General features: G+C 56.4%; 1 protein-coding gene across 4 annotated transcripts; it reads left to right on the top strand.

Moving 5' to 3' along the window:
- The first annotated feature begins 2,567 nt into the window (after positions 1-2,567).
- EPHB3 (EPH receptor B3) lies at positions 2,568-21,999 on the top strand. Of its 4 annotated transcripts, XM_080658098.1 has the most exons (16): positions 2,568-3,134; positions 11,477-11,541; positions 12,683-13,355; positions 15,622-15,777; positions 16,508-16,858; positions 17,007-17,131; positions 17,320-17,479; positions 17,558-17,666; positions 18,045-18,097; positions 19,058-19,180; positions 19,301-19,548; positions 20,014-20,229; positions 20,341-20,490; positions 20,579-20,772; positions 20,875-21,030; positions 21,135-21,999. In XM_080658098.1, the coding sequence occupies exons 1-16, from the start codon at positions 3,029-3,031 to the stop codon at positions 21,241-21,243; spliced, it is 2,994 nt and encodes a 997-aa protein (XP_080514224.1). In that variant the 5' UTR covers positions 2,568-3,028; the 3' UTR covers positions 21,244-21,999. The 4 variants fall into 4 exon arrangements, with proteins under 4 accessions (XP_080514224.1, XP_080514223.1, XP_080514222.1 ...); XM_080658097.1 differs by having other exon boundaries at positions 2,881-3,134; positions 17,320-17,666; XM_080658096.1 differs by having other exon boundaries at positions 2,881-3,134; positions 20,014-20,490; positions 21,135-21,993.
- The last annotated feature ends 1,418 nt before the right edge of the window (positions 22,000-23,417 follow it).

Below are 23,417 nucleotides of genomic sequence, written 5' to 3'. Positions count from 1 at the left end.
AGCTCTGAACAGATGAAGGTGTTCCAGTCCTTATCTGGTCTGGCTTTCAGTCCCCATCCCTCCACCTGCCCCCTCTCATGTCCCCTATGTTGCCAGGTGGTCACCTTCCTGACATAGGCTGTTGTCGCCAATACCCAGATGCCCTTCAGCCTGTCGGCCTCTTGATCAGGAAGCATTCCCGTGGGAACCATGGTGCCAACATCCGGTCAGAAGGGGCCTTCTGATACCTGCTGGCCCTGCTGCCTCTGTTTTCAGGCCCAAGAACAAAGGAGCTTGGTGCCTGCCGCCCGGCAGGCTGTGTTTGTCCAGGGCGAGGCCTAGCCTGGCACAGATGCTGCGCAAACAGGAGTGTCGGCTTCACAGATCCGCCTCACGACCAGCGGGGCTTCAGCTTAGAGGTGTTGCTGCTAGGCCACCTGCTGAAATGTTACCCTGTTCCAACCAGCACCCCAGGGCAGAGGGGACTGTAGGGTAAGCAGTCCACTCTCTAGGCCTCAGGCTTTCCAGCTCTGCAATGGGAGAGTTGTACAAATGATCTGTAAGACTCCTTCTGTGGCCTAGGACTTGAGAACAAATCTGGGAGGCAGAAGTACTGGGGTTGGGTATGGAATCTGGGCTTCTGTCTCAATGGCATCTCATCTCCACCCTTGATTGAGCCCCCATTCACCCCACATGCCTCTGTCTGGCCAGGAGGACTGACCTCCCTCAGAGCAATGTCCTTGAGTACTGGATACATGACCCCATTTACCCCAATGGAGCTTTTAGGACGAGAACTAGGTTACTTCACAGTAAAATGATTAAGTGTTACTATCTTGCTTCTGAAGTCTAGATCTGATCTCTCACTCTGCCTCCAGAAATCTTAGGGTCACTGGGAAAGGCTCAGAGGGACCATGGAAGGATGTTTCTCCAGTTAGGACAGTGAGAAGCTGCATGGTGAGAGTGATTCCCAGATTTTAGTGAGCATCAGAGTCACCTAGAACCCTTGTTTAAAATACAGAATGCTGGGTTCATGTCTCAGAGACTCTGAGTTCCAAGATCCGAGGTGGGGTGGGTGGCTCAGGATTCTGAGTTTTTAACAAGCACCTAGGTGATACTTAGATCTCTGATGAAGTAGAATGAGCATGTCTAAAAGCTATGCAGCCCTGGGTTCAAATCCCATCCCTGACCCTTATTAGCACTATGACTTGGGACAAGTCACTAAGTCTTTCTAGATGTCTGTTTTGTTTGTGAAATGAAGCTAAAATAACATCTATATCCCAATAAATGAAACCTATTGTTTCAGAGTGTTTATTGCACTTCGTAAATGTTTGTTGAGCAAACGGGGTAGAAGTCCATTTGTTTAAACCAGAAACTTGCGGTTCTCCTTGATGTCTCCATCCACCACCTATCTCTCAACTACTCAATCACAAATCCCATTAACTCTACCTCTGAAAACATATTAGACCTGCCCACTTCTCTCTAACCCTAGCCACCACTCTAGCCCAAGCCACCACCTTCTGCCTAACCACTGTACAGCATCCTTTCTGATCGGATTTCCCCCAGGGCCTTCTCCTACTCATCCTTTCCAGAGCAGCCATGCTAATCTGATTGGGTAATGTCTCTGCCTCAAGCCCTGGCCCTCAGAAAAGCCTTATGATTCTGGAAAAAATTCCTCTGGTTCCTCCACACCTACTGCTAAGCCTTTTTCAGCCCTTCTCAGACTCTGCACTCAAGATCTGAACTTCTTTCAGGTTCCTTCCATGAACAGCAGTTTCTCTTACCTTGGGACTTCACACAAAGTATGTTTGCTCTGCCTGAAACAGCCACCGCCCCCACTCCCAGAATACACACACTTCACCTATTCATCATTCATATTTCAGCTTGAATGTAATTTCCTCAGGGCCAGACATAGCCATCCCACTCACATGTGCTCTAGTAACTCTGTCCTTCCTTCATAATACCTGTTACTCTCGGCTGTGATGACTTCATGCCTGCCTCCACCACTAAACTAGCTCCAAGAAAAAGAACACAAACCTCTGTCTTATCCATTGCTGTAGCGCCAGTTACTGGAGTGTTTGGTTCAAAGAATGATGAAATATACGGCTGAATAAATGAATGAATGAATGAATGAATGAATGAATGAGCGAGAAGGCTTTGGTCGCAGGATTTTTCGAGGTGAGCGCCTCCTGATAGTACCTAAGCTGAATTTAGGGTCTGGATGTGCCTGGAGAAAAGACAGCCACGTGGGGACGTCTCTAGACATGTACCAGCCACAGGAGGGCGCCCCCGGTTCATCGTACCTGGATAGCAGCTCCACGATTACTAACCACCAACAGGCGACAGGAGGCGGGTTTTCCCTCTGATGGACTGTGTTGCTCCGCCCAATCTAATTCATCTTTTCCTTGGCCCCGCCCACTCCAGGTCTTGTAGACCCTGAGGATGGGCTTGTTGGAGGTGCCGCCAACTGAGCTCCAGCAGAGCGCTGTCGGGGCAGAGCCAGCCCTCCTGGCGGCCTGTGAGTGGGCGGCCGGTGGCTAGAGGCGGGCCTCGGGGTTGACGGGCAGGCGGCCGTTTCCGCCCCCCTCGCCCAGAGCGGCAGCGCCAGCGCCGGGCACAGCAGAAGTGAGTACGTGAGCGGCGCAGCAAAGACCCGTCCTCGGACCCCTGACGGCCCGCGCACCCCGAGCCCCGGATCCGAGTCGAGCCCGCGGCGTACCCCGGATTACCGTGCACCCCGAACTACGACCACCTGCGCCCTCTCGCTCTGGCTGGCCTCCCCGAGCCCTCTGGCTCCGAGCTCTCCAGCGCCCAATCCTCCTGGACCGGTCTGTCCGGATTCCCGCGGGACCGACCTGCCAGCATCGCCGGCTCCAGGCGCTGCCTTGGTCCCGGAGCCGCTCGCCTGAATTGCACCCCCTCCTGGCCCGATCTCCTGGGACTGTGCGCGAGCCTGCCGCGGAGCCCGAAGAGCGGACCCTCCCCCGGGCGTCCGCAGCCCCGCCGGCGCGGCTAGGCGCGGCCCGGCTCGGCTCTCGGAGAGCCCCCGGCCATGGCCCGAGCCCGCCCGCCGCCGCCGCCGCCGCCGCTCCTGCCGCTGCTCCCTCCGCTGCTGCTGCTGCCGCTGCTGCTGCCCGCCGGCTGCCACGCGCTCGAAGGTGAGCGGCGTCGGGGGGGCGCGTCCGAGGGTTAAGGTGCTCCGATCGCCCGGGCTTGGGCCGGAGAGAGCCCGCAGTATGGTTCCGATATGGACTGAGCGCACGCCCGAGGAGGGTCCCCCACCTGAGCCCGCTCCCGTGGCAGGAGGAGAGGTGGCGAGACGCCCACCGAGACGCCTAGGAGGCTCCGGCTGGTTCCGAGGCCAGCGGTTGCAAAGGCTGTACGATCGCGGGCCATTGGACTCGGGTCGAACGTCTCCGCGAGTCCTGGCCGCGCTGTGCACTTTTGTACGAATACCCCGCGAGAAGCGGGGCCCTCGATACCTCGGGGAGGCGAGGAAGTGTGGGCGACCCCAGCAAGGCGGAGGCTCCGAGGCTGCGGCAGAGTTGTGGGAAGCGGGACTCCGCAGGTTGGGGGACGGCGTTGGTTAGGAACCCGTTGGAGTTAATTGTGAGAGTGTGAATGAGTGCACCCCGCTTTGTCAGGGGATGGCTGCGGGGGTGAAGAGGCGGGGGCCTGTTATTGTTTATGGTTTACGGAGTGCCAGTTGCACACAAGGTGCACCGGCGTTGCACACTGCTCTGCGGATCCCCCTCCACCTTCCAGCAGGACATCCCCCAGTGCTCCGGTCTCCATTGAACCCCTGAGGTGGTGGGGTTTGCCCCAGGTAGCTCTGGAGCCCTGTGCCTTACCCATTAGCCAGTGGGGAAGGCCGGGCTTCTCAACAGCTTCTGTGAACCCTGCCAAGACTGCTGCTGAGAGGGTAGCTCCAACTCCCCAATGATTGTACTTGGATGAACAGCCCAAGTGTTGTCGGCCCTGGTGAGAGAGCTCACACACATGCCACTTGACACCAGCCTGCCAGGGACAGGGACACTGACATTGGCCACAAACGACACATACACACACAATTTCAAAAATGTCCAAGCCATTAAAGGAGGGAAGAAAACCTTCTGTAAGGTGGAGGGAAGGGCACCCCTGAAATTTGGGGGAAATTAGAATATAGGCAGTACTTATTTTTGATATCTTTAACAGACCTAGTCACTTCCTTAGTTGAAGAACAAAAACGGCTTCTGTGTAACTTGATTTGTTCATATGCTCACAATGGGTAAAGTTAAAGGTTGGAAGGAAAAAAAACAGTTCCGAGAGAAAGGTATCTTCTGGGGCTTCCTGATTTTCTCCAGGGAACAACGTTCCTATGGACCCCCACCCCTTTTATCTCTGAGCCCACTGGTGCTGACAGACGAGTCCCACCGATGGACACATGCAAATTCAGACAGACACACCAAGGTCACGCCCACACTTGTGCACACTCATCCACATGTGTGTGATAGGATCGCTGGCGTGAGAAACCAGAGTGGGGCTTTGTTGTTGATTGCCTCAAGGGTGTGAGCCAGGGAGCCTGATGGAGTTCCCAGGTCTGTGTCTTAGCCCAGGAGAGGCGACACAGGCACACACGCTTATGGGGCTATGTGTGCCAGGCCCCAGGGCCCTTGTTGTGGGTGTGGTGGGTGCTGGTGCTCAGATTAGGGTGGGGGTGTGGTTAGGGTCAGGTGAGGTACTACTACTACTACCTGAGGAGACTCCCCCCCCCCCCCCGCTCTGTCTTTTCTTCTCTGTCCCCATCCTTTTCACCCCTCACAATTTGCAGTAGGCCCTAGCAGGAGCTGGCATCTGGAGACCAAGGACCTGAGGGGCTGGCTAGGAGGCAGAGACCTGATGAGCTGTAGCCTCTCCCCCATCCCTCTCCTGCCCCCTCAGCTGTGAGCGGCCAGGCCAGTGTGCCCCTAGGAAGCAGCAGTGCCTCCCGAGGGTGGCTTTCAACAGTTCCTTTTGCCAATCTCAGACCCTAGTGTCTTCGGTTTGTGTGTGTGAAAATGAAAGGAAAAGGAGAGATGCCTCAAGGCATTGATCCTAGCCCTGCTGGTACCCTTATTCACCCTCCAAGTTCTCCCTCACAGGGAGATGGAATAGGATAGTACCCACCTCCGATGGCTATTGAATCCTTAATGTGTGTAAAGTTCTTAGCACATAGCTATGGCTATTCAAGGATTTGCTGTTATTGTTATTATTACCCTAGGGTTTGCTCCTTGGGGAACCTCAGAAGTGAAAATTTATGTTGTGCCCTTACCGTGTTGGAGGGCAATCACAGGAAAGAATAATGGGGGAGGGAAGGTTGGTCTGAGAAGGGAGAAGTTGTCACCTCACCTCCCTCTCCCTTCAGCTCCCGGCAGGCAGGCGGGAAGGGGAAGGATGGGAAGAGAGCTGTCTCTGACTCCAGCCTGTCCCCCACCCCTATTCTGGAGCTGGAAGGTGGGATGGGTAGACTTGGAGGTCCTGGGCTGTGACCAGAGAGCAAGCACTGAAGATTTCTTCAGCGCCCCAAGCTTTACGGGCGGGGTGATCCAGTCTCCTTGCTCCAGCCTTCCATTTGGCTTTGCCAGTATCTAGTTTGCTCTGGGCCTACGGGAGACTTTGGCTCTCTGCATGGGGGGCTGAGGGAGGAGGGCATTATATTTAGGCTCAGGGTCCTTGAGCTAAGGGTGCTGCCCCTCATGGACCCACTCATTACTGTCTAGTACCGGTTGCTCTTCCCTCCCTGCACACTTGGGGTTCAGTGAAACTCTGTATCGAAGGATTGCATTAGTTTTCTATGAGGATGGAGCCAACTAGCTTGTCCTCCGTGGTTGAAGAAATACCCCTCCTCTTGCCCTTTGATTGATTACCCCACCCCCCAACACGCTCGAGGTCACACACACACACACACACACACACACACACACACACGCACACACACAATTGTCCTCGGATTTACCCACTGACACAGGGAAACAAGGCCACCTCGTTGCTCACTTTCCTTTCGAGTAATGCTCTCTAGTCTCCTAAGCCAAGATCATTCTCTGTTTCAGAACCAAGAACGGGTATGGGAGTGGGATCCTGTAGGCGAGCAGAACAGGAACGGGGTGTGGGATGAGGAAGGCTGTTTGAACCATAGGTCCCTTATACCTGTGATAGGATGGGAAATGTCAGACCCTTTGGAGAAAAGAGAAACAGTGGTGAGATGGAAAGCCAGCGCAGCCCCCTCCCGGCCGAGCCACGGTGGCTGAGCTGCGGCTGCAGGGGAATCAGTCCCTGAGGGAAAGAGGCAGGGTGTGAGTCCCCCTCTTTCTCAGGGGGCAGCAGTGGCCACTGTGGAGGTGCTGGCTGAGGGGGGACAACGGCCTGGGATTTTTGTGGCTGGCTCACTTGTTTGAGTTGCCTCTGGTGGCCCCCACTCTCCGTCCCTGTTTGTTATGAGCTGGCACTAAAGCGCTGCTGCTGAGGGACAGTGGCAGGCATTTGGGGGAACCAGTTTGTTTGTCACTGCCTCCCCTTTAGCCAGAACTGCTGCTGCCACCGCTGCTGTGGCTTCAGTGGCAGTGAGCTAAAGCTGAAGCTGCCGTGGGCAAGGCCTCTGCCACCCTCCGCCACCGGCCTTATACTAATTAAACAGCATGAAGAGGCTGAATCACCAGGCCTGCATAGTTTTAAAATTGTAGCCCTGCCTGTTGTGCTGAGTCAAACTGGTTTGTCGGGATTGGGCAGCTGGGGGAGGGGATAGTGAGGGGAGGGAGCCTGGGTACAGCTGGGCACCTGATGGGGTGGGAGAGGCCCCTTGCCCTGGGGGCTGGCCCTGGCGCCAGGTCTCCTATTGCCTTCTGTCCCCAGACTCCTGGCCAGACCCACTGTGACCTGGATCCCTGGGAAGGCTCAAAGGCCTCACCTAAGGGCTAGCTCTCCATCTATCCTCCTGACTGGGTGGCAGGGTCAGGACTGGGGTGGGGGGCATGGATGAGCACTGAGGCATCTGGGCTCCCTGCCCTGTGCCTCTTCCTCTCTTCTCCCTCTCAGGTTTATTTAATTATAAATCCCCATGATCTGAGGGGAAGAATGAAAAACAAAATGTGTTCTCTGTTCTGAGATGCTCCCCACTCCTCCTTCCCAAACTTGAGGGCTGCAGCAGGGGCATGTGGATGGGGGGGTGGCCTTGGGTGAGGCAGGCTCCTCCAGGTCCCATGGCAGGGTTCCCCCAAGACCCCTTGCTCCTCAGCCTAACCGCCCTGAGTGTGCAGGTTGGTGCGTGCATATGTACCAGGGGAGAAGGCTGGGGACAGATTTCTGGAGTTGGTTGGCTGAGATATGGACCCTGTGTTGTGTGGGGAGGAGGGTGCGCGGGGTGCAACTCAGGGATGGCATGAAGTTCATTCTCTCTTTGCAGGCAGGATTCTGGGATGCACCTCCTCTCCCAGACCACAGCCCCTCTGTCCACCTGCCCCTGCACACTCAGCTGCTCCAGCCCTGGAGAAAGACCTTTTCCCCACCTCAAAGTCCCTGGGCTGGAATTTGGCTTGGAGGCATCTTGCTTGTCTCTAGAATTTTTTGGTTCTTTGAGTTTCACTGACACCCCTATTCCCCGGGTAGGGTGCTGTGGGGCCTGGCAGGTGCGACCAGGGCAGGTGGCAGGCTCCTAGTTGGTGCCCTCGTACCAGGGCGGCCCAGTGAGGCTCTCAGACACAGGCCGGCTGCCCCGTTTTCCTCATGCTGGGCCCCCAACTTATGTGTGGAAGTGTTGCCTGAAGTTCCCGGGGCTAGATCTCTTCATGATGCCATCCCCTCCCCAACGGCTCAGGGGCCCTGCAGACAGTGCCATTGTGCTGGCAGGGAAGTGGCCTACTGCTTGGCCAGGGGCTCTACCTGGGGAGGCTGCACCCAGCCACACCCAGAACCATCTTCATGCCCCTGCGCCACCCCAGCCTTGTGACCTGTGACAGCTCCAGCATGTGCCAGGGTGACAGGAAGCAGGTCTGGTCCAGGCTGCCCAGTACCACTGCTTTCTTAGCATACACTTTCCCGCCCAACTCTTCCCATAGAAAGACTGTACTTGCAGTGTGTGTGTGTGCGTGTGCGTGCGCGCGTGTTGCATGTGCATGAAGGATGCACCTCTGAGGCTTTTCACAAACTCACAGTGTGTCTGTATGCTCCTGTGGCATGTTTCAGTGCAAATGGGCCTCTGTGTGTGTGCAGCTGATGCTAGTGTGTGTGACTATGTAAGAGCATGTAAGAGTCTGTACAGGAAAACTGGTGTTTTTGTTTGCACTTGACTACACTCAAAACTGCCTTGTGGCTGGCAGTGTGTGCGGCTGGGTGTGTAAGGAGAATGTACAGTTGGGTGTGTGTCCCTCGGTGTATGCATATGTCTCAGGAAATCTGCACATATGAAGACTGTAAGAGTGACTCTTGGTGTAAGGCAAGCCAAATCTGTGTGTAGGAAAGTTTCACTCTATGTGAACATCTAGAGAAGACTAATCTGTTTGTGCCATGTGCACCCGAGTGTCTGAGAGAGACAGACCATGGCTATGTGTGAAGCTGTGTGTGTCTTCTGGCAGCTGTGGCTTTGTGTGTTTTTGGCCCCCATATGTGTTGACTTGTCACTCTTTGGCCCCAGTGGTGGGGAATGAACCTAGCCACCGAGAACTGGATGAAACGTGTGGTATCTGTATGTTTGTGCACAGGCGCGGGCCACACAGCTGCTGCCACGTGGCTTTTCTCTGTCGCTCTGAAAGTGCAATTGCTTCATTTCTGAGCATTGAAGGCCCAGTTCCAGAAAGTCCCCAGGCCTGGGGTCCACTTCCCTGCTTGCTTTTGGGGGGCCGTTGGGGTTCCCTGCTTGACCAAATCCTCTATCTGGGAGTGGCCAGCTACTCTCTGGTCTTCCTGCAGCAGCCACATGGTGGAACAGAGGAGGGCAGGGGTGCAGGCAACAGCTGGAGAGTTTAGAAACTGCTCACTCACTTTTCTTTTGTCCTCATCCCCACACCTCATATCCTTTACCCCAACCCAGCACACACGTGCGCATGCGCACACACAAGCACACACACACACACACACACACACACACACACACACACACACCTCCTGAGGCTGGGACACAGGCACCTCAGGTCTCTGTCTTGCTGAAGGAAGCCGACCCCTCCCCTCCCCCAAAGAGTAAGCCCCCTCCTCATCAGTGTGACCGGAGCCCTTCCTCAGGCACACATGACTCGAAATCCAAGTCCTCTCCTCATTAATGGGAAAAATGTGCGGAGATTGAGCGATGGCCAAGGCTGAGCGATGGCCAAGGGCCGATCCCCTCCCTCCCTCCCTTGCTCTCTCCCCAGAAATTAAACAGAAATGAAGAGCCTCCCCTTTCTCCTACCCACCCCCCTCTTCCCACCTCCCCACGTCTCCTCCCTCCACTCCCTCCCTCGGAGCCAGCGCAGGGCTTGTTTTAAACTGTGGAGGAATCTGGCTGAAGGGGGGAGGGGGCTGAATATTTGGGTTTAAACAGTTCCAGATGGGTTTGGCACAGGCTGAGCAGAAGGAAGTGCGAGAGAGGGAGGAGGGAGGCAGTCAAGGGAGCGGTGGGAGCCTTGCCTGCTCCGGCGGCGGGCGGGTGGCGGGCAGCGGGCAGACTAGCAGGCGGACTGGCTGGCGGGCTGGGGGAGGGGTGCATTTGGCTGGGCTGGCTCCCAGGGACAGGACACTACTTCGGACTGCTGGCTGGGGAAGAGGCCACTTGGCAACCTCCCTCTCTCTCTGCCTCTGTCTCCTTGGGCCTCCTTGTCTCTCCATCTTACTGTCTTTTGTAGTGCGCCGCCGGCCATCCCAGCTGTCTGGTCCCAACCAGCCGTCTCTCACATCTCTCCTGCTCGGGTGCCGCCCACCATCCGCCTCTAGGAGGCCCCTGCTCTGCCCGCCAGCCTCTTTCCCTGCTTGTCTCTGGGCCCCTGCTTCTGCCCATCTCCTTTTCCCTCCCGCCCCCACCTAATGTTGGTGTCTGTCTGCCAGAGGGACCTGTCTGGCCAAAAGGCTGGGAGGACTCACCTGCAGCCTGCCCTCCAGGGACCAGCGCTGCTGCAGGGAGAGACGGGCCTCACTCAAAGTGAATGGCTGCTGCCTGGCTGCCCCCATGGCATCCGTTGGGCCCCAGGGCCACAACTGCGTCCTCCACCACCCTCGGCTCAGACCCAGCTGCAGGAAACAAGCAAGGCTGCGAGCCTGGAGCCTGTGGGGTTCGGGTCTTTTCCCTCTGGGTGCTCTCAGCCTGCCCCACTGCTGATGTAGAGGCCTCCAGAAGTTCTGGGGTGACTGTGCCCATTCCAGCTCAGACTCAAGGGGAGGATGGCTGGTTGCCCTGCCTTCTAGGCTGTAAGAAAGGAGTTGACACTTCTTTCCCCTCTTTCCTGCTCCTAGATCTGATCTTGGGGTCACGCTGTCAGAGAGCAGAGTTGTCCAGCCAGAACCCAGAACCAGGTTCTGAGGGGAGCAAGTTTATGTCAGAAACATTCATGGGTTCCTCCTGTGGCGGAGCAAGGGGAAATAGATAAAGAACCACAAGTCAGAAAAGGATTGGTGCTGTGACAAAGCCCCTAGCCCTGGATGCCCAAGGAAGGCACCTAACCCTGACTTAGGGATTCAGGGAGGGCTTCCTGGAGGCGGTGACAGCTTGGTTGGGATTTAAAGGATACATAGCAGCTTTCCCTGTTCCTCTTTTACAGAGGAGCACATTGCAGTGAGAGTGCCCTGGTTAAGGGGTTAGTTGTGAAGTCAGACCTGAATTTGAGCCACCTTTCAGCCCTTCACCCCAACTCCTAGCAGTTGCACTTGAGGCCATATATTTATCTGAGCTTTGGTTTTCTCGTCTGTGAAAGGTGTACACCAACAGTACCTTCATCTAAAGATTGTGGGGAGAACTGCACTAGCTCTCAAGGAGCTGGTCTGGGTCATGGTGGCCTTCTTCCCACCCTCAAAGAGCATTACTGCCCCATCCCCCCGGTGGCTGAGTGGGAGGGAGGCTGAGGTGGAGTGGATTCTGGCCTGTAACTGCCCTCCCCTTCCCCGGGGCTTGTGTGGGGCTGGGCCTTTGTGTTGGGAATGGAGTCAGGGGAGGCCTGGGCAGCAGGGTCTGAAGCACACAGCCCTTTGTTCCAGCATAAAGGCCCTGCTGGCCCTTTGTGTGGAGATTAGCCGAGACTGTAGGTGTGTGAACTGGCCCTGGCTCTTGCCTCATTAACCCAGGCCTGGGGTCAGCAGCAAACACCCACTCTCAGCTGGCCTGACCTGACATCTCAGGGGGTGTGACATCTCTGGCGATGGCTGTAGGGTCTTCTCCAGGGCAGGGGAGCTGAGGGGTTTGGGGACTTAGGGGAGGGGTGGGGTGGTGCCTGGGGGGAGTTGGTCCCGTGTTTGGCTTTTACTAGGTGACCTCTTCCTTCCCATCCTGAGCTTGGCCCCTGACCTTTTTTCTTCTGTTGACCCCCAGAGACCCTCATGGACACAAAATGGGTGACATCTGAGTTGGCATGGACATCTCATCCAGAAAGTGGGGTAAGACTTCCTTCCTCACCATCTCTCCTGAGTGTTGGTTGCCCCTTGCATCTCCAGCATCCGTCCTCCTGGCCATACCAGGGCTGGAGAACAGGGCTCTCTCTCTCTCTGCCTGTCAGTTTCACTTCCCGCAGCATCCGCATCCTTTTCACCTGTCACCTGCCTTCTTTGCCTGATGGCCCATCTCTCATCCTCCAGCCTGCCTGTGTCCCCCTCTCACATACATGATCTCTGTCCCATTCTCTCCCCACCCCTCAGCCTGTCTTCAGCCTATTCCCGTCCCTCTCCAGCCTGACAGCCCTTTGCTTGTTGGCCCTGACTCTCTTCCTCCTTCCTGGGTCCCTGGGAAGAGCACTGGCTTGGGAACCAGGAAACCTTGGTTCCAGATCTTGAACTTGCTCTGTGACCTTGAGCAAGGCAGTTTACCTTTCTGGGCCTCCATTTCTTGTTTACTAAATTCCTGTAGTCCTGACATCTCTAAAATATTCTTATTAACCTCCCTACTTGGCCTCCACAACCACACTAAGCCCCGGAACACTAGGGTTTGGTGGCACTACAGGCCTTCAGTCCCCAGGCCTGACTGTGTGACCTTGGGCAAATCCCTGCCTCTGTGAGCCCTGACTTCTTTTTCTCTAGAGTGGGGACAGCAGATACACCTTCTCATGGGGTTGTTGTAAAGGATAAATGTGATAGCCAATTTTATTGAATGCTTGCTCTATATCAGGCACTGTTACAAGGACGTTACATGTTATACTTCCTCATAGCCTCATTTACTTCCAGGCAGCCCCTTTTTACAGCCAATGACACTAAGGCACAAAGATAATAAACATTATGGCTAATACTCACATAGTATTTATCAAGTGCCCTAAGTGCTCTATTCACTTAAAGTCATTTATTCCTTGTACGTCTTTATTCTTGCCACGTTACAGACGGGGAAATGGAGGCACAGGGAAGTTAAGTGACTTGCCCAGAGTTACACAGCATGCAGAGACCTGGGATTTGAACCCAGGTAGTCTGTGTGTTCAGCTACTACATTGCAGAAGCATCTCTGTGAAGTAAATATAGCAGACTTGGGCATGTGGTAAGCACCTGGCAAATGTTGGTGCTCACTCCCTGTCTTTTTCACTTGGCCCATGTACAGTGGGAAGAGGTGAGTGGCTACGACGAGGCCATGAACCCCATCCGCACGTACCAGGTGTGTAATGTGCATGAGTCAAGCCAGAACAACTGGCTTCGTACGGGGTTCATCTGGCGGCGAGATGTGCAGCGGGTCTACATAGAGCTCAAGTTCACTGTGCGTGACTGCAATAGCATCCCCAACATCCCTGGCTCCTGCAAGGAAACCTTCAACCTCTTCTACTATGAGGCTGACAGCGATGTGGCCTCGGCCTCCTCCCCCTTCTGGATGGAGAATCCCTACGTAAAGGTGGACACCATCGCGCCCGATGAGAGCTTCTCGAGGCTCGATGCTGGCCGTGTCAACACCAAGGTGCGCAGCTTCGGGCCGCTGTCCAAGGCCGGCTTCTACTTGGCCTTCCAGGACCAGGGTGCCTGCATGTCACTCATCTCCGTGCGTGCCTTCTATAAGAAGTGTGCATCCACCACTGCAGGCTTCGCCCTCTTCCCAGAGACCCTCACTGGGGCCGAGCCCACCTCACTGGTCATTGCCCCTGGCACCTGTATCGCTAACGCTGTAGAGGTGTCAGTGCCACTCAAGCTCTACTGCAACGGTGATGGGGAGTGGATGGTGCCTGTGGGCGCCTGCACCTGTGCCACCGGCCATGAGCCAGCTGCCAAGGAGTCCCAGTGCCGTCGTGAGTGGGGACTGGCCTGGGGGGCAGAGGGAGGGAAGAGCTTGGGCCACAGCCGCCTATTGCCCCCTGTCCACTGCTTCCTACCTGCCAGGCAAGGTAGTCTGGTGTCAGGTCTGGGGTGGGGGAGGAAAGGGAAGAAGGTATCAGGTGCAGAGAATGTGCTGCAAGGAGGGAGCTGAGAGAAGATGAGGAGAGGTACCAGGATAAAAAGAAGAAAAAAATGAAACTAAATAGAGAGGAAGGGAGACAGGAGAATTCTTGACAAGGAGGCCCCTGGAGAACCTGGTCAGAGACTCGGGAGGCCAGTAAAAATGCCTGTTTGTCCCACCCCAAGGGTGCTGAAATACAGCTGTGGGGACAGGGTCTGTGGCACCGCGTGCTTGGCCCTTTCACCTTGGGGGTCTTATCTGCTCCTTGAAAGGCAGTACTTAGGCACAGTGGACAGGGACCCAGCCTCTGAAGCCTGAGTCCTGCCTCTGCCCTGTGAGGCCTTAGGCAAATTGCTTAACTCTTGATCCTCGGTTTCCGCACGTGCAGAACAGGGACAATAATGATTTCTCTATGGAGGTGGAGTGGGGCTTACCTGAGTAGATGCCTGTGAAGCCTTGAAGCCGTGCCTGGCACGTGGCGAGCACAAATGCTGTGGGAGTTCAGTTGACTCTCAGGAGCCCTGGGATGCACGGGGATCAGGGATTGTTTTGTCTGTATTTCTTCTGTGAGGAGACTAGGAGGCTTGTCTCTGGTGGCTTGCAGAGTACTCCTAAGACCTTACAGTGTACTAGACTTCTCTTATTTGAGTCTCACCACAACCTTTTGAGGCCGATTCCAGTTATGTTCCCTATTTTGCCAATAAGGAAACTGAGTCTCAGAGAGGTTCTGCACTCAAGGCCTCATAGATGGGATTGTGGGAGCTGGGCCTAAAGTCTTGTCCAGTGCTTTACCACGCAGGACAAGGTGCCCGGGCCTGTCTTCTGTCCCCTTTGCCCGATTCTGTTGAGGGATGGGAGCTGGCCCTATGCATAGCCCTAGCTGAGGGGCTGGCTGCCCCAACCTGTCTATGAGGCAAGTGTTGGGTGTTGTCCTGAGAAGGTGAATAGTGCCTTGCCAGGCCCCTCTCACTTTTCTAAGGGAACCTGCCCCCAGACTTCCTCTCTCTAAGTGGAGAAAGGTGGTGGGGGTGATGAGCCTGACAGCCTGAAGAGGGGCTAACACTCTGCAGGTCCCTGGCAGGAAATGCATACTGGTTCCCATAGCAACCAGGCTGGCCTGGCCTCTGCCCCCTCCCCCACTGGCTCAAAAGAGCTTGGATGGAATATCACCTTAGTGAGGGGAGATTAAACCCCAGGGAAAGGCATAGCCCCAACCCTGGGCATTCCACACTCTGGATGACCTCCCCAGAGGCAGTATTGGTGGAGAGGGTGGCCACCTGCTTTAGTGCGTCCAGGGCATTCCTAGTTTATGCCCATTGTCCTAACATGATTATTACTAACGATCCCTTTAACTCTGGAAATATTCCAGTTTGAATAATAAATTATATGGCCATCATAGGTCAGACAGAGCCCAGGTCCCGGGGCCCAAGTGCAGGTGGTAGATAGCAGGAGAGGCAGCAGAGAAGGGGTGTTCAGGCATCCAGCTCTGGGCTCTCTGAAGCCTGGGGTTCCCCTTGTGGATGCTTTCAGGCCTCTGAACTCCAGGTGACCCCAGCTTTCCTGCCTGCTTTTTTTCTCTCCTTTCCTCACCCCTCTTCTGCCCTCAGCCTTGCCCAAGGGCAGAAAGAAGCTGCTGCCCTGCTCCTGGTGGGTGGGGAGAGAAGTTGGTTGTGAAGCTCAGAGGCCCCCATCTCCAGTCTGTCCTGGAGTGCCTTGAGGGTCCCAGGGTTTCCCTCGGGCTTCAGAAAGGGGAGGGGCATCCCAGTGGAGCAGAGGGTGCTGCCAGTTTGCTAGTGGGCTCTTCCCATCTTCCACCTCTTCCTCTTCTCACTTCCCTGTCTCTACAAGCCCAAGCTGTCCAGGCTGAGGTCTTCATCATTTGGGCACCAGGTTGGGGGCAGGGTCAGGGAGGAATTCGCTGACGTGGGGTTTCCACAAGGAAAAAGGGCCTTTTGTAGCTGCAGTTGGAGTTGGGCAATACCAGCGTGGCCCCCACAGTCTAGAAGGTGGAGGGGCCAAGACCTGTGCTGGGGAAGGGCCAGGTTCTCACGGTGGTGTGGAGGATTGGTGTCTGCAGAGAAGGGAGCTGAGCACACCCTTCCTCTTCTCCCTCACAGCCTGTCCCCCTGGGAGCTACAAGGCGAAGCAGGGAGAGGGGCCCTGTCTGCCCTGCCCCCCCAACAGCCGCACCACCTCGCCAGCCGCCAGCATCTGTACCTGCCACAATAACTTCTACCGTGCAGATTCGGACTCTGCAGACAGTGCCTGTACCAGTGAGTGAACGCGCCTCCTCACAGGCTCTGGCTCCAGGCCTTGCCTCTGCCGGCCAGCCTGGGAGGGCCTAAAATTTGTGGTCCATTGAATATGTCCATTTTCCATGTGGGGAAACTGAGGCTCAGCTAGGAAGTGACTGGTCCTTCCACCAATGTTTAATGAGCACCTACTAGCTGTTGAACATCAGGAACTGGCTGGGGCCTTCTAGTCCATCTTCCTCTGTGCAGAACTGTGGCTCTCTTGGCCCAGCTCTAACCATAGAGCGGTCCTCACATCCATGGAGTCGCCTGGCGTCCCGCTTTCTCCCTGCTCTGGCCTTTGGTGTGCCAGGCATTGTGCCAGGCACCAGGGATGTGGAAGAGAATAAGATACAGTCACTGCCCAAAAGGCAACCTGGTGGGAGAAACAGATATGAAGACAGATAATGACCATATAATGTGCTAAGTGCTAGGCTGGAGGGATGCCCAGGAATTGTGTTGTGGGAGTGCAGAGGACAGGGAGAGGATGAATTAGGAAGGCTTCCAAGAGGAGGTGACATCTCAAGTTGAGCCTTGAAGGCTAACCAGGAGTCTGTCTAATGAAGAAGTGTATGTAAGAAAGGTACTCTGCTTATTAAAACAGAGGCAAAGGCAAGGAGGGAAAAGCAGGTTGGAGGGTGCAGGAACTCTGCGCAGAAGGATGGTCCTAGGTCCCTTAGCTCACTGCCTTCTCCCTCCTCCTTCTCTGCAGCCGTGCCATCTCCACCTCGGGGTGTGATCTCCAATGTGAATGAGACCTCGCTGATCCTCGAGTGGAGTGAGCCCCGGGACCTGGGTGGCCGGGACGACCTCCTATACAATGTCATCTGCAAGAAGTGCCATGGGGGCCCTGGGGCCGGGGGTGCCTTTGCCTGCTCACGCTGTGATGACAACGTAGAGTTTGTGCCTCGGCAGCTGGGCCTGACAGAGCGCCGGGTCCACATCAGCCACCTGTTGGCCCACACACGCTATACCTTTGAGGTGCAGGCAGTCAACGGTGTCTCGGGCAAGAGCCCTCTGCCGCCCCGCTACGCAGCTGTGAATATCACCACCAACCAGGCTGGTGAGGAGGGGACTCAGGAGGGTCGGGCCTGGGTAATCTTCCCCAGACAGAGTTGAGGTTTGTTAGAGCCTGTCAACGGACCACCAGGGGGCCCATGGGAACTGAGTCCTTGGAGGAACCTGTGGTGAGCCCCCCACTCTTCCCCTAGCCCCGTCTGAAGTGCCTACACTCCACCTGCACAGCAGCTCAGGCAGCAGCCTGACACTGTCCTGGGCACCCCCCGAGCGGCCCAACGGCGTCATCCTGGACTATGAGATGAAGTACTTTGAGAAGGTCAGAGCCTCAAGGGGCAGGAGGAGGCCTTGGGACAAGAAGATTACACCCAGATAGTGTTAGGGACCCTTGGGAGCAAGGCCTTGGGTCCTGGGGTCGGGTGGGGGGGTCATGGGATGGGCCTGGGGTGGGCAGGGGCTAACTGGCTTCAGAACCCACTGAGATCCTCCTTCCTCCTGGTGGTGTAGAGTGAGGGCATCGCCTCCACGGTGACCAGCCAGAAGAACTCTGTGCAGCTGGACGGGCTGCGGCCCGAGGCTCGCTATGTGGTCCAGGTCCGCGCCCGCACCGTCGCTGGCTATGGGCAGTACAGCCGCCCAGCTGAGTTTGAGACCACAAGTGAGAGAGGTACATCCCCTCTGTGCCTATTTGTGCCCCAGCCCACACTTTCCATCCCTCCCCTCACCAGTGCCCTCCTGTCTCCAGGCTCCAGTGCCCTGCAGCTCCAGGAGCAGCTGCCCCTCATTGTGGGCTCGGCCACAGCTGGGCTTGTCTTCGTGGTGGCTGTGGTGGTCATTGCTGTTGTCTGCCTCAGGTACTCCCAGGCCCACGCTTGCTCCCACGGCTGACTAGGGCTTTTCTTAGTACCCTAATGCCCAGGTGAATCACTATCCACATCAAACCCAGAGCCACAGCCTTCCTGGGCCCAGGCTCTCATTGCTGGAAAGGTCCTCTCCAGTCCACATCCACATCCTCACCTATTCCCTCCACATCCCCTGAAGCCACTGGCAGAGTGGACGAAGTCCACTGCGCCCCTTGCCCAGAGACCCAGTGGCTGCTGCATCCACCGACCTTACAACCAGGCACTGGGCCATCCCCCGGGCACGCTACCCCTCCTATGTGCCCTAGGGTCCCCTGAAGCAGGGTTGCTGTGGGACTTGTCTCAGGCCTCCTCTCCCTCTCCGCCCTCCAGGAAACAGCGCCATGGCTCTGATTCAGAATACACGGAGAAGCTGCAGCAATATAGTGAGTTTGTCTCCTTAAGTTGCCTTGGTCCCTGCAGGGCTTGGAGATGCCTCCTCCTGCTTCCAATCAGTGCCATTTCCTGAGCCCCTACCTCACTCCCACCAGCCGCAGAGATGAATGAGATGTGACCCCTGTCCTCAAAGGCAGTTAGTCCTGTGAAAAAGACAAGATGTGTACACATAGGAAACAATGAGAGAATAATTCAGTGTTAAGCTGGGTGTTCCTGTTTCAAGGGCAGTAAGGGTTCAGAGAAGAGGAAGGCTTCCTGGAGGAGGTGGCCTTGGGCTGAGCTGAGCCAGGCGGGATGAGTAGGGTTTAGAGAGATGGGGGAGAGCATTCCTGGCTAGAGGAGCCTCTGGAAGGCAGTGGGTGGGATAGGGAGAGTGCCCAACTGTGGGGGCAGTGAGAAGACTGGCTTGACAGCTGCTGGGAAGCAAGGCGAGGTACTTGCGGCCAGTCCTTGGAGGGTCGTGAAAGGCAGGCAGAGGAGTTGGGACTTGACTCCACCATAGGTAATGGGAAAGGCTCTCAAGCTGGGGAGTGATACAATGAAAGTATTGTTTTGGGGAGACAGGTATGCAGGTAGATTGGTGGGAAAAGTCCAGAGGCAGAGAGCCCGGCTGGGAGGCTATTGCAATAGTTGGAGTGTTGAAGGCCTGGACAAGGACAGGAGCAGTGTAAATGAGGGGAGGGGCAAATGTGAGAGAGGTTTTGACATGATGAGAGATGAGGGTGAAAGAAGAAGAATCCTAGGTGCCTTTTATGGTCACTAGTTCTCACAGAGGGGATGGTGGGGAGGGAGGAGAAAGTTGTGGCTTCAACAGAGAGGGATATGGAGCTGGCTTAGCAGGGAGGTCACAACCTGTGCTCCCACCAGGGGTGACAGCCTGAGGGTGCAGACTGACTCAGTCCCCTCACTGAAGAGCCGCCCCCTTTCACACCCACCTTTTCTTCCTCTAGTCGCTCCTGGAATGAAAGTTTATATTGACCCTTTTACCTACGAGGACCCTAATGAGGCCGTGCGGGAGTTTGCCAAGGAGATCGATGTGTCCTGCGTCAAGATTGAGGAGGTGATTGGAGCTGGTGAGTCCCCAGGGGCACAGTGGGGATTGGGGCGGGGGGGTTACCCCAGGGGAGGGCTGAGGCAGGCTGGGTAGGAGCATTCCCAGAAATAGCTTATTACCTGTGCCCTGTGCCCTGCAGGGGAGTTCGGGGAAGTGTGCCGTGGTCGACTGAAACAGCCCGGCCGCCGGGAGGTGTTCGTGGCCATCAAGACGCTGAAGGTGGGCTACACTGAGAGGCAGCGACGGGACTTCCTAAGTGAGGCCTCCATCATGGGTCAGTTTGACCACCCCAACATAATCCGGCTGGAGGGCGTGGTTACCAAAAGTCGGCCAGTCATGATCCTCACCGAGTTCATGGAGAACTGTGCCCTGGACTCTTTCCTCCGGGTAAGAGCCAGCCTCCAGCCCCTTGCCTTTCTCCTGCCCCAAAAAGATGGGTTGGGCAAACCACTTCCTCCCACAAGTCACACCGACCCTGTTCAAGTCCATGAATATTTATTAAGGGAACCAGCAGGGACTTCAGAGCCAGAGAAACCCCAGTTCTCACCCTGACTCTGTCCCCTACTGCCTGTGTGACCTCAGGCTTTTGCTTGCCTTCTGAGTGTAGCTGCCTTGGCTGTAAAATGGGAGTGCTGGATCTATTTGGGTCCTCACAGGGATTGAGATGTTGTATAAAGATGCCTGCCACACAGTAGGGCAGCTTCCTTACTCTCAGTGCCCTCTGGACATAGTCGCAAGGATAAGCAAAGCATAGTCTTGGAGGACTTGGAGAGGGTGGGCAGGCAGTCATTGGGCAGGCCCTGGGCCAGAAGGGAGGTGATGGGCCTGATTCAGCTTGCTTGTTGCCTCCAGCTCAACGATGGACAATTCACAGTCATCCAGCTGGTGGGCATGTTGCGGGGCATTGCTGCCGGCATGAAATACCTGTCCGAGATGAACTATGTGCACCGCGACCTGGCTGCCCGCAATATCCTTGTTAACAGCAACCTGGTCTGCAAAGTCTCAGACTTTGGCCTCTCCCGCTTCCTGGAGGATGACCCCTCTGATCCTACCTACACCAGCTCCCTGGTACAGGAAGCAGCTGGGAGGGAGCCTGGGGGCGGGGCCAACCAGGCAGGGGCTCAGGGCTGGGGATCAGCCCGGAGTCATAGGGTGAAGGGCATGTGCCCCCCTCACCAGGGTGGAAAGATCCCCATCCGCTGGACTGCCCCAGAGGCCATAGCCTATCGGAAGTTCACCTCTGCTAGTGACGTCTGGAGCTACGGAATCGTGATGTGGGAGGTCATGAGCTATGGAGAGCGACCCTACTGGGACATGAGCAACCAGGATGTGAGTGGGACCAGAGTGGTCCAGTGGATGGGGGCTGGCTGGGGAGTGGAATGGTTGCTCACTCCAGGTTTCCCTGTTCTCGGCTCAGGTCATCAACGCCGTGGAGCAGGATTACCGGCTACCCCCACCCATGGACTGCCCCACAGCACTGCACCAGCTCATGCTGGATTGCTGGGTGCGGGACCGGAACCTCAGACCCAAATTCTCCCAGATTGTCAATACCCTGGACAAACTCATCCGCAATGCTGCCAGTCTGAAGGTCATTGCTAGCGCCCAGTCTGGGTCAGTACCTCTGCTTCTGCTCCGACCCTGCTCTTAAGCCAGCAGCCCTACCCCAGCTTCCCCGGTCGTTAGGACTTACCAGGTCCCTTCCTTCTCACATAGCATGTCACAGCCCCTCCTGGACCGCACAGTCCCGGATTACACAACCTTCACGACAGTTGGTGATTGGCTGGATGCCATTAAGATGGGGCGGTACAAAGAGAGCTTCGTCAGCGCAGGGTTTGCATCCTTTGACCTGGTGGCTCAGATGACCGCAGAGTAAGTGTGCCTCAGATTTGGAGGGGAAGGGCAGGGGGTCTGAGCTGGGCTCAGGGTAGTGAGCAGAAGGAGAGGGACTGACCCTGCCCTTGGTCCATCTGCAGAGACCTGCTCCGGATCGGAGTCACCTTGGCTGGCCACCAGAAGAAGATCCTTAGCAGTATCCAGGACATGCGGCTGCAGATGAACCAGACGCTGCCTGTGCAGGTCTGACACCCAACTCCCACCGGGTGTGTGTGCCCCTCAAGGACTACACAGGGACTCTGACCGGTCGGCTGGACTGTTAGACTTTTGGGTGCCTGGCCTTAGGCTGTGGCCCAGAAGATGAAAGTTTGGGGAGGCCCAAGCTGGGACTTCTCCTCCAGGCCTGTGCTCCCTCCCCAGAAGGTGTGCCCAAAACCTCTTCATATTGAAGATGGAATAGGAGAGGGGTGATGACCCCTCCTCAAGCCCCTCCGGGGCCCAGGCCTTCCTGTTCTCCAGTGGGGGATCCCCACCACTTCAAACTTGGCTGTTCTTCAGTGGAGGTCCTGGCAAGGGCAGGTTGGGGATAAGCCTGGGTTCCATAGGGCCCAGCCCTGGCAGGGGTCTGGCCCCCCAGGTAGGAAGAGAGCAGTCCCTCCCTCAGGAACTGGAGGAGGGGACTCCAGGAATGGGGAAATGTGACACCCCCATTCCAAAGCCAACTGGCACCTCCAGTTTGCACAGGGACTTGTTCTGGGGGCTGAGGGCCCTGCCCCACCCCCGCCCTTGGTGCTGTCATAAAAGGGCAGGCAGGGGCAGGCTGAGGAGCAGCCCTTGCCCCCCCAGAGACTGACTCTCAGAGCCAGAGATGGGTTATGTGTGTGTGTGTGTGTGTGTGTGTGTGTGTGTGTGTGCAGAGAGCGTGGGTGAGCGTGTAAAAGCTTGGCCCTGTGCCCTGCAGTGGGGCCAGCTGGGCCTTCAGCAGAATAAAGACAGTAAGACGATTCTCTTGCCCCTTCTTATTCCACTCCCAAGGCAGGATTCCCTGGTGCCCTCAAGTTCACAGTCCCTGAGTGCCAGCTCTTCAGAATTTCCTGGAGTCATTGGGAGACCAGATCCAGGCTCAACTTCCCTGTTTTGCTTTATTATCAGTGCATCCAACTTCTTGGCAGTGGGTGATGACAGTAGAGGGCAAAGTACCCCGGAGCTCCCTCTAAGGCCCAGAGTTCCTGGGTGGAGGTGGGGGGTGGGGAGGTCTGATTGGTGTTTTACAGACAACATCCTTTCATACCCATTGTCTCAAGTTGCTGAGGGTAGAGCGGGTTGGTCAGCTCCCAGGGTCACGTGGCTAAGGACAATGGTGTTTAGCTGGAGAGGCCAGCTCCTTTCAGCAAACATCAGCCCAGAAGTGTGGCTACTCTTTTCTGAGCATTTACTACGCTCCAGGCACTGGGCTAAAATGCTTCGTTTATACACAGATCATATTTAATCTCATAACAACCCAGCCAGGGAAGGAAGTATTTTTATCTCTTTTTACAGAGGAGGAAAGGGAGAGGTTAAGAAACTTGCCCAAAGTCGCTGCGCCAAATAAATGAGGTCTGGGGCTGGGGTTCCCACCCAAAGACTGCCTGCACACTCGAAAGGTTCAGAGGATAAATAATAAGAACCAGGGAGAGAGTTAGGAAAACAGCTTCTGGAAATGTCAAAGGAGAAAATGCGGGGATGGGGGGTGGGGGTGGGGGCGCAGGTGCAGTCGTTTTCCCAGCGTCAAGAAGGACTCTTGGACAGTAAACCCCTTGCGCGGCATGGAATAGGTTTCCGAGGTACCTGCATAGCCGAGATTAGAGCTTCGTTGGCTGGACCCGGTGGGGGGAGGGGCGTGGACAAAGCCTTCTAGATCTGATGAGGCTCCTCACACTGGATGCTTCCAGGCGGGCCGAGCCCGCAGGGGAATTCTAATTGGGGTTATAGCTAGGGGTTGGCGGGGCTGCAGGCCTGGAGGCCCGGGGACCAGGCCCGGGAACACAGAGGCAGCCTGAGTCCGAGATTGAGGGTTTTGTTCGGTGCCCCACCGCCGGCTGCCTGAGAGGGAGAAAGGAACCCGAGAGGCGGGGCGCAGGGAGCGCGCGGCGCAGGCTCCCCGACCGCTCCCGCCCCTGCGCTGCGTGCTCTGGCCGCTCCCGCTCCTTAGTATTCCCCCCACGGAGCCCAGCGCCGCGCTTCAGTGGCTGGCCCGGGCAGGGGCGCCCCACGGCACCCCCGAGGCGCGGAGAGGGTGGGGATGGAGCTCCTTTGCGAGGCCTCCTGTCTTTCCTGAACTCTGCAGAAGGCGGGGGTAGGAGGAAGATGCGGGGACGAGGTCACCGTGGGCTTAGGCGCCGGAGCTGTCAACGGCGCTAGGTGTCGCAGGCCGCGGGGGGAGG

Source organism: Plecotus auritus, assembly GCF_963455305.1.
Source record: "Plecotus auritus genome assembly, chromosome: 2".
Classification (NCBI taxonomy): domain Eukaryota; kingdom Metazoa; phylum Chordata; class Mammalia; order Chiroptera; family Vespertilionidae; genus Plecotus; species Plecotus auritus.
This window is presented reverse-complemented; position numbering and strand designations above follow the sequence as displayed.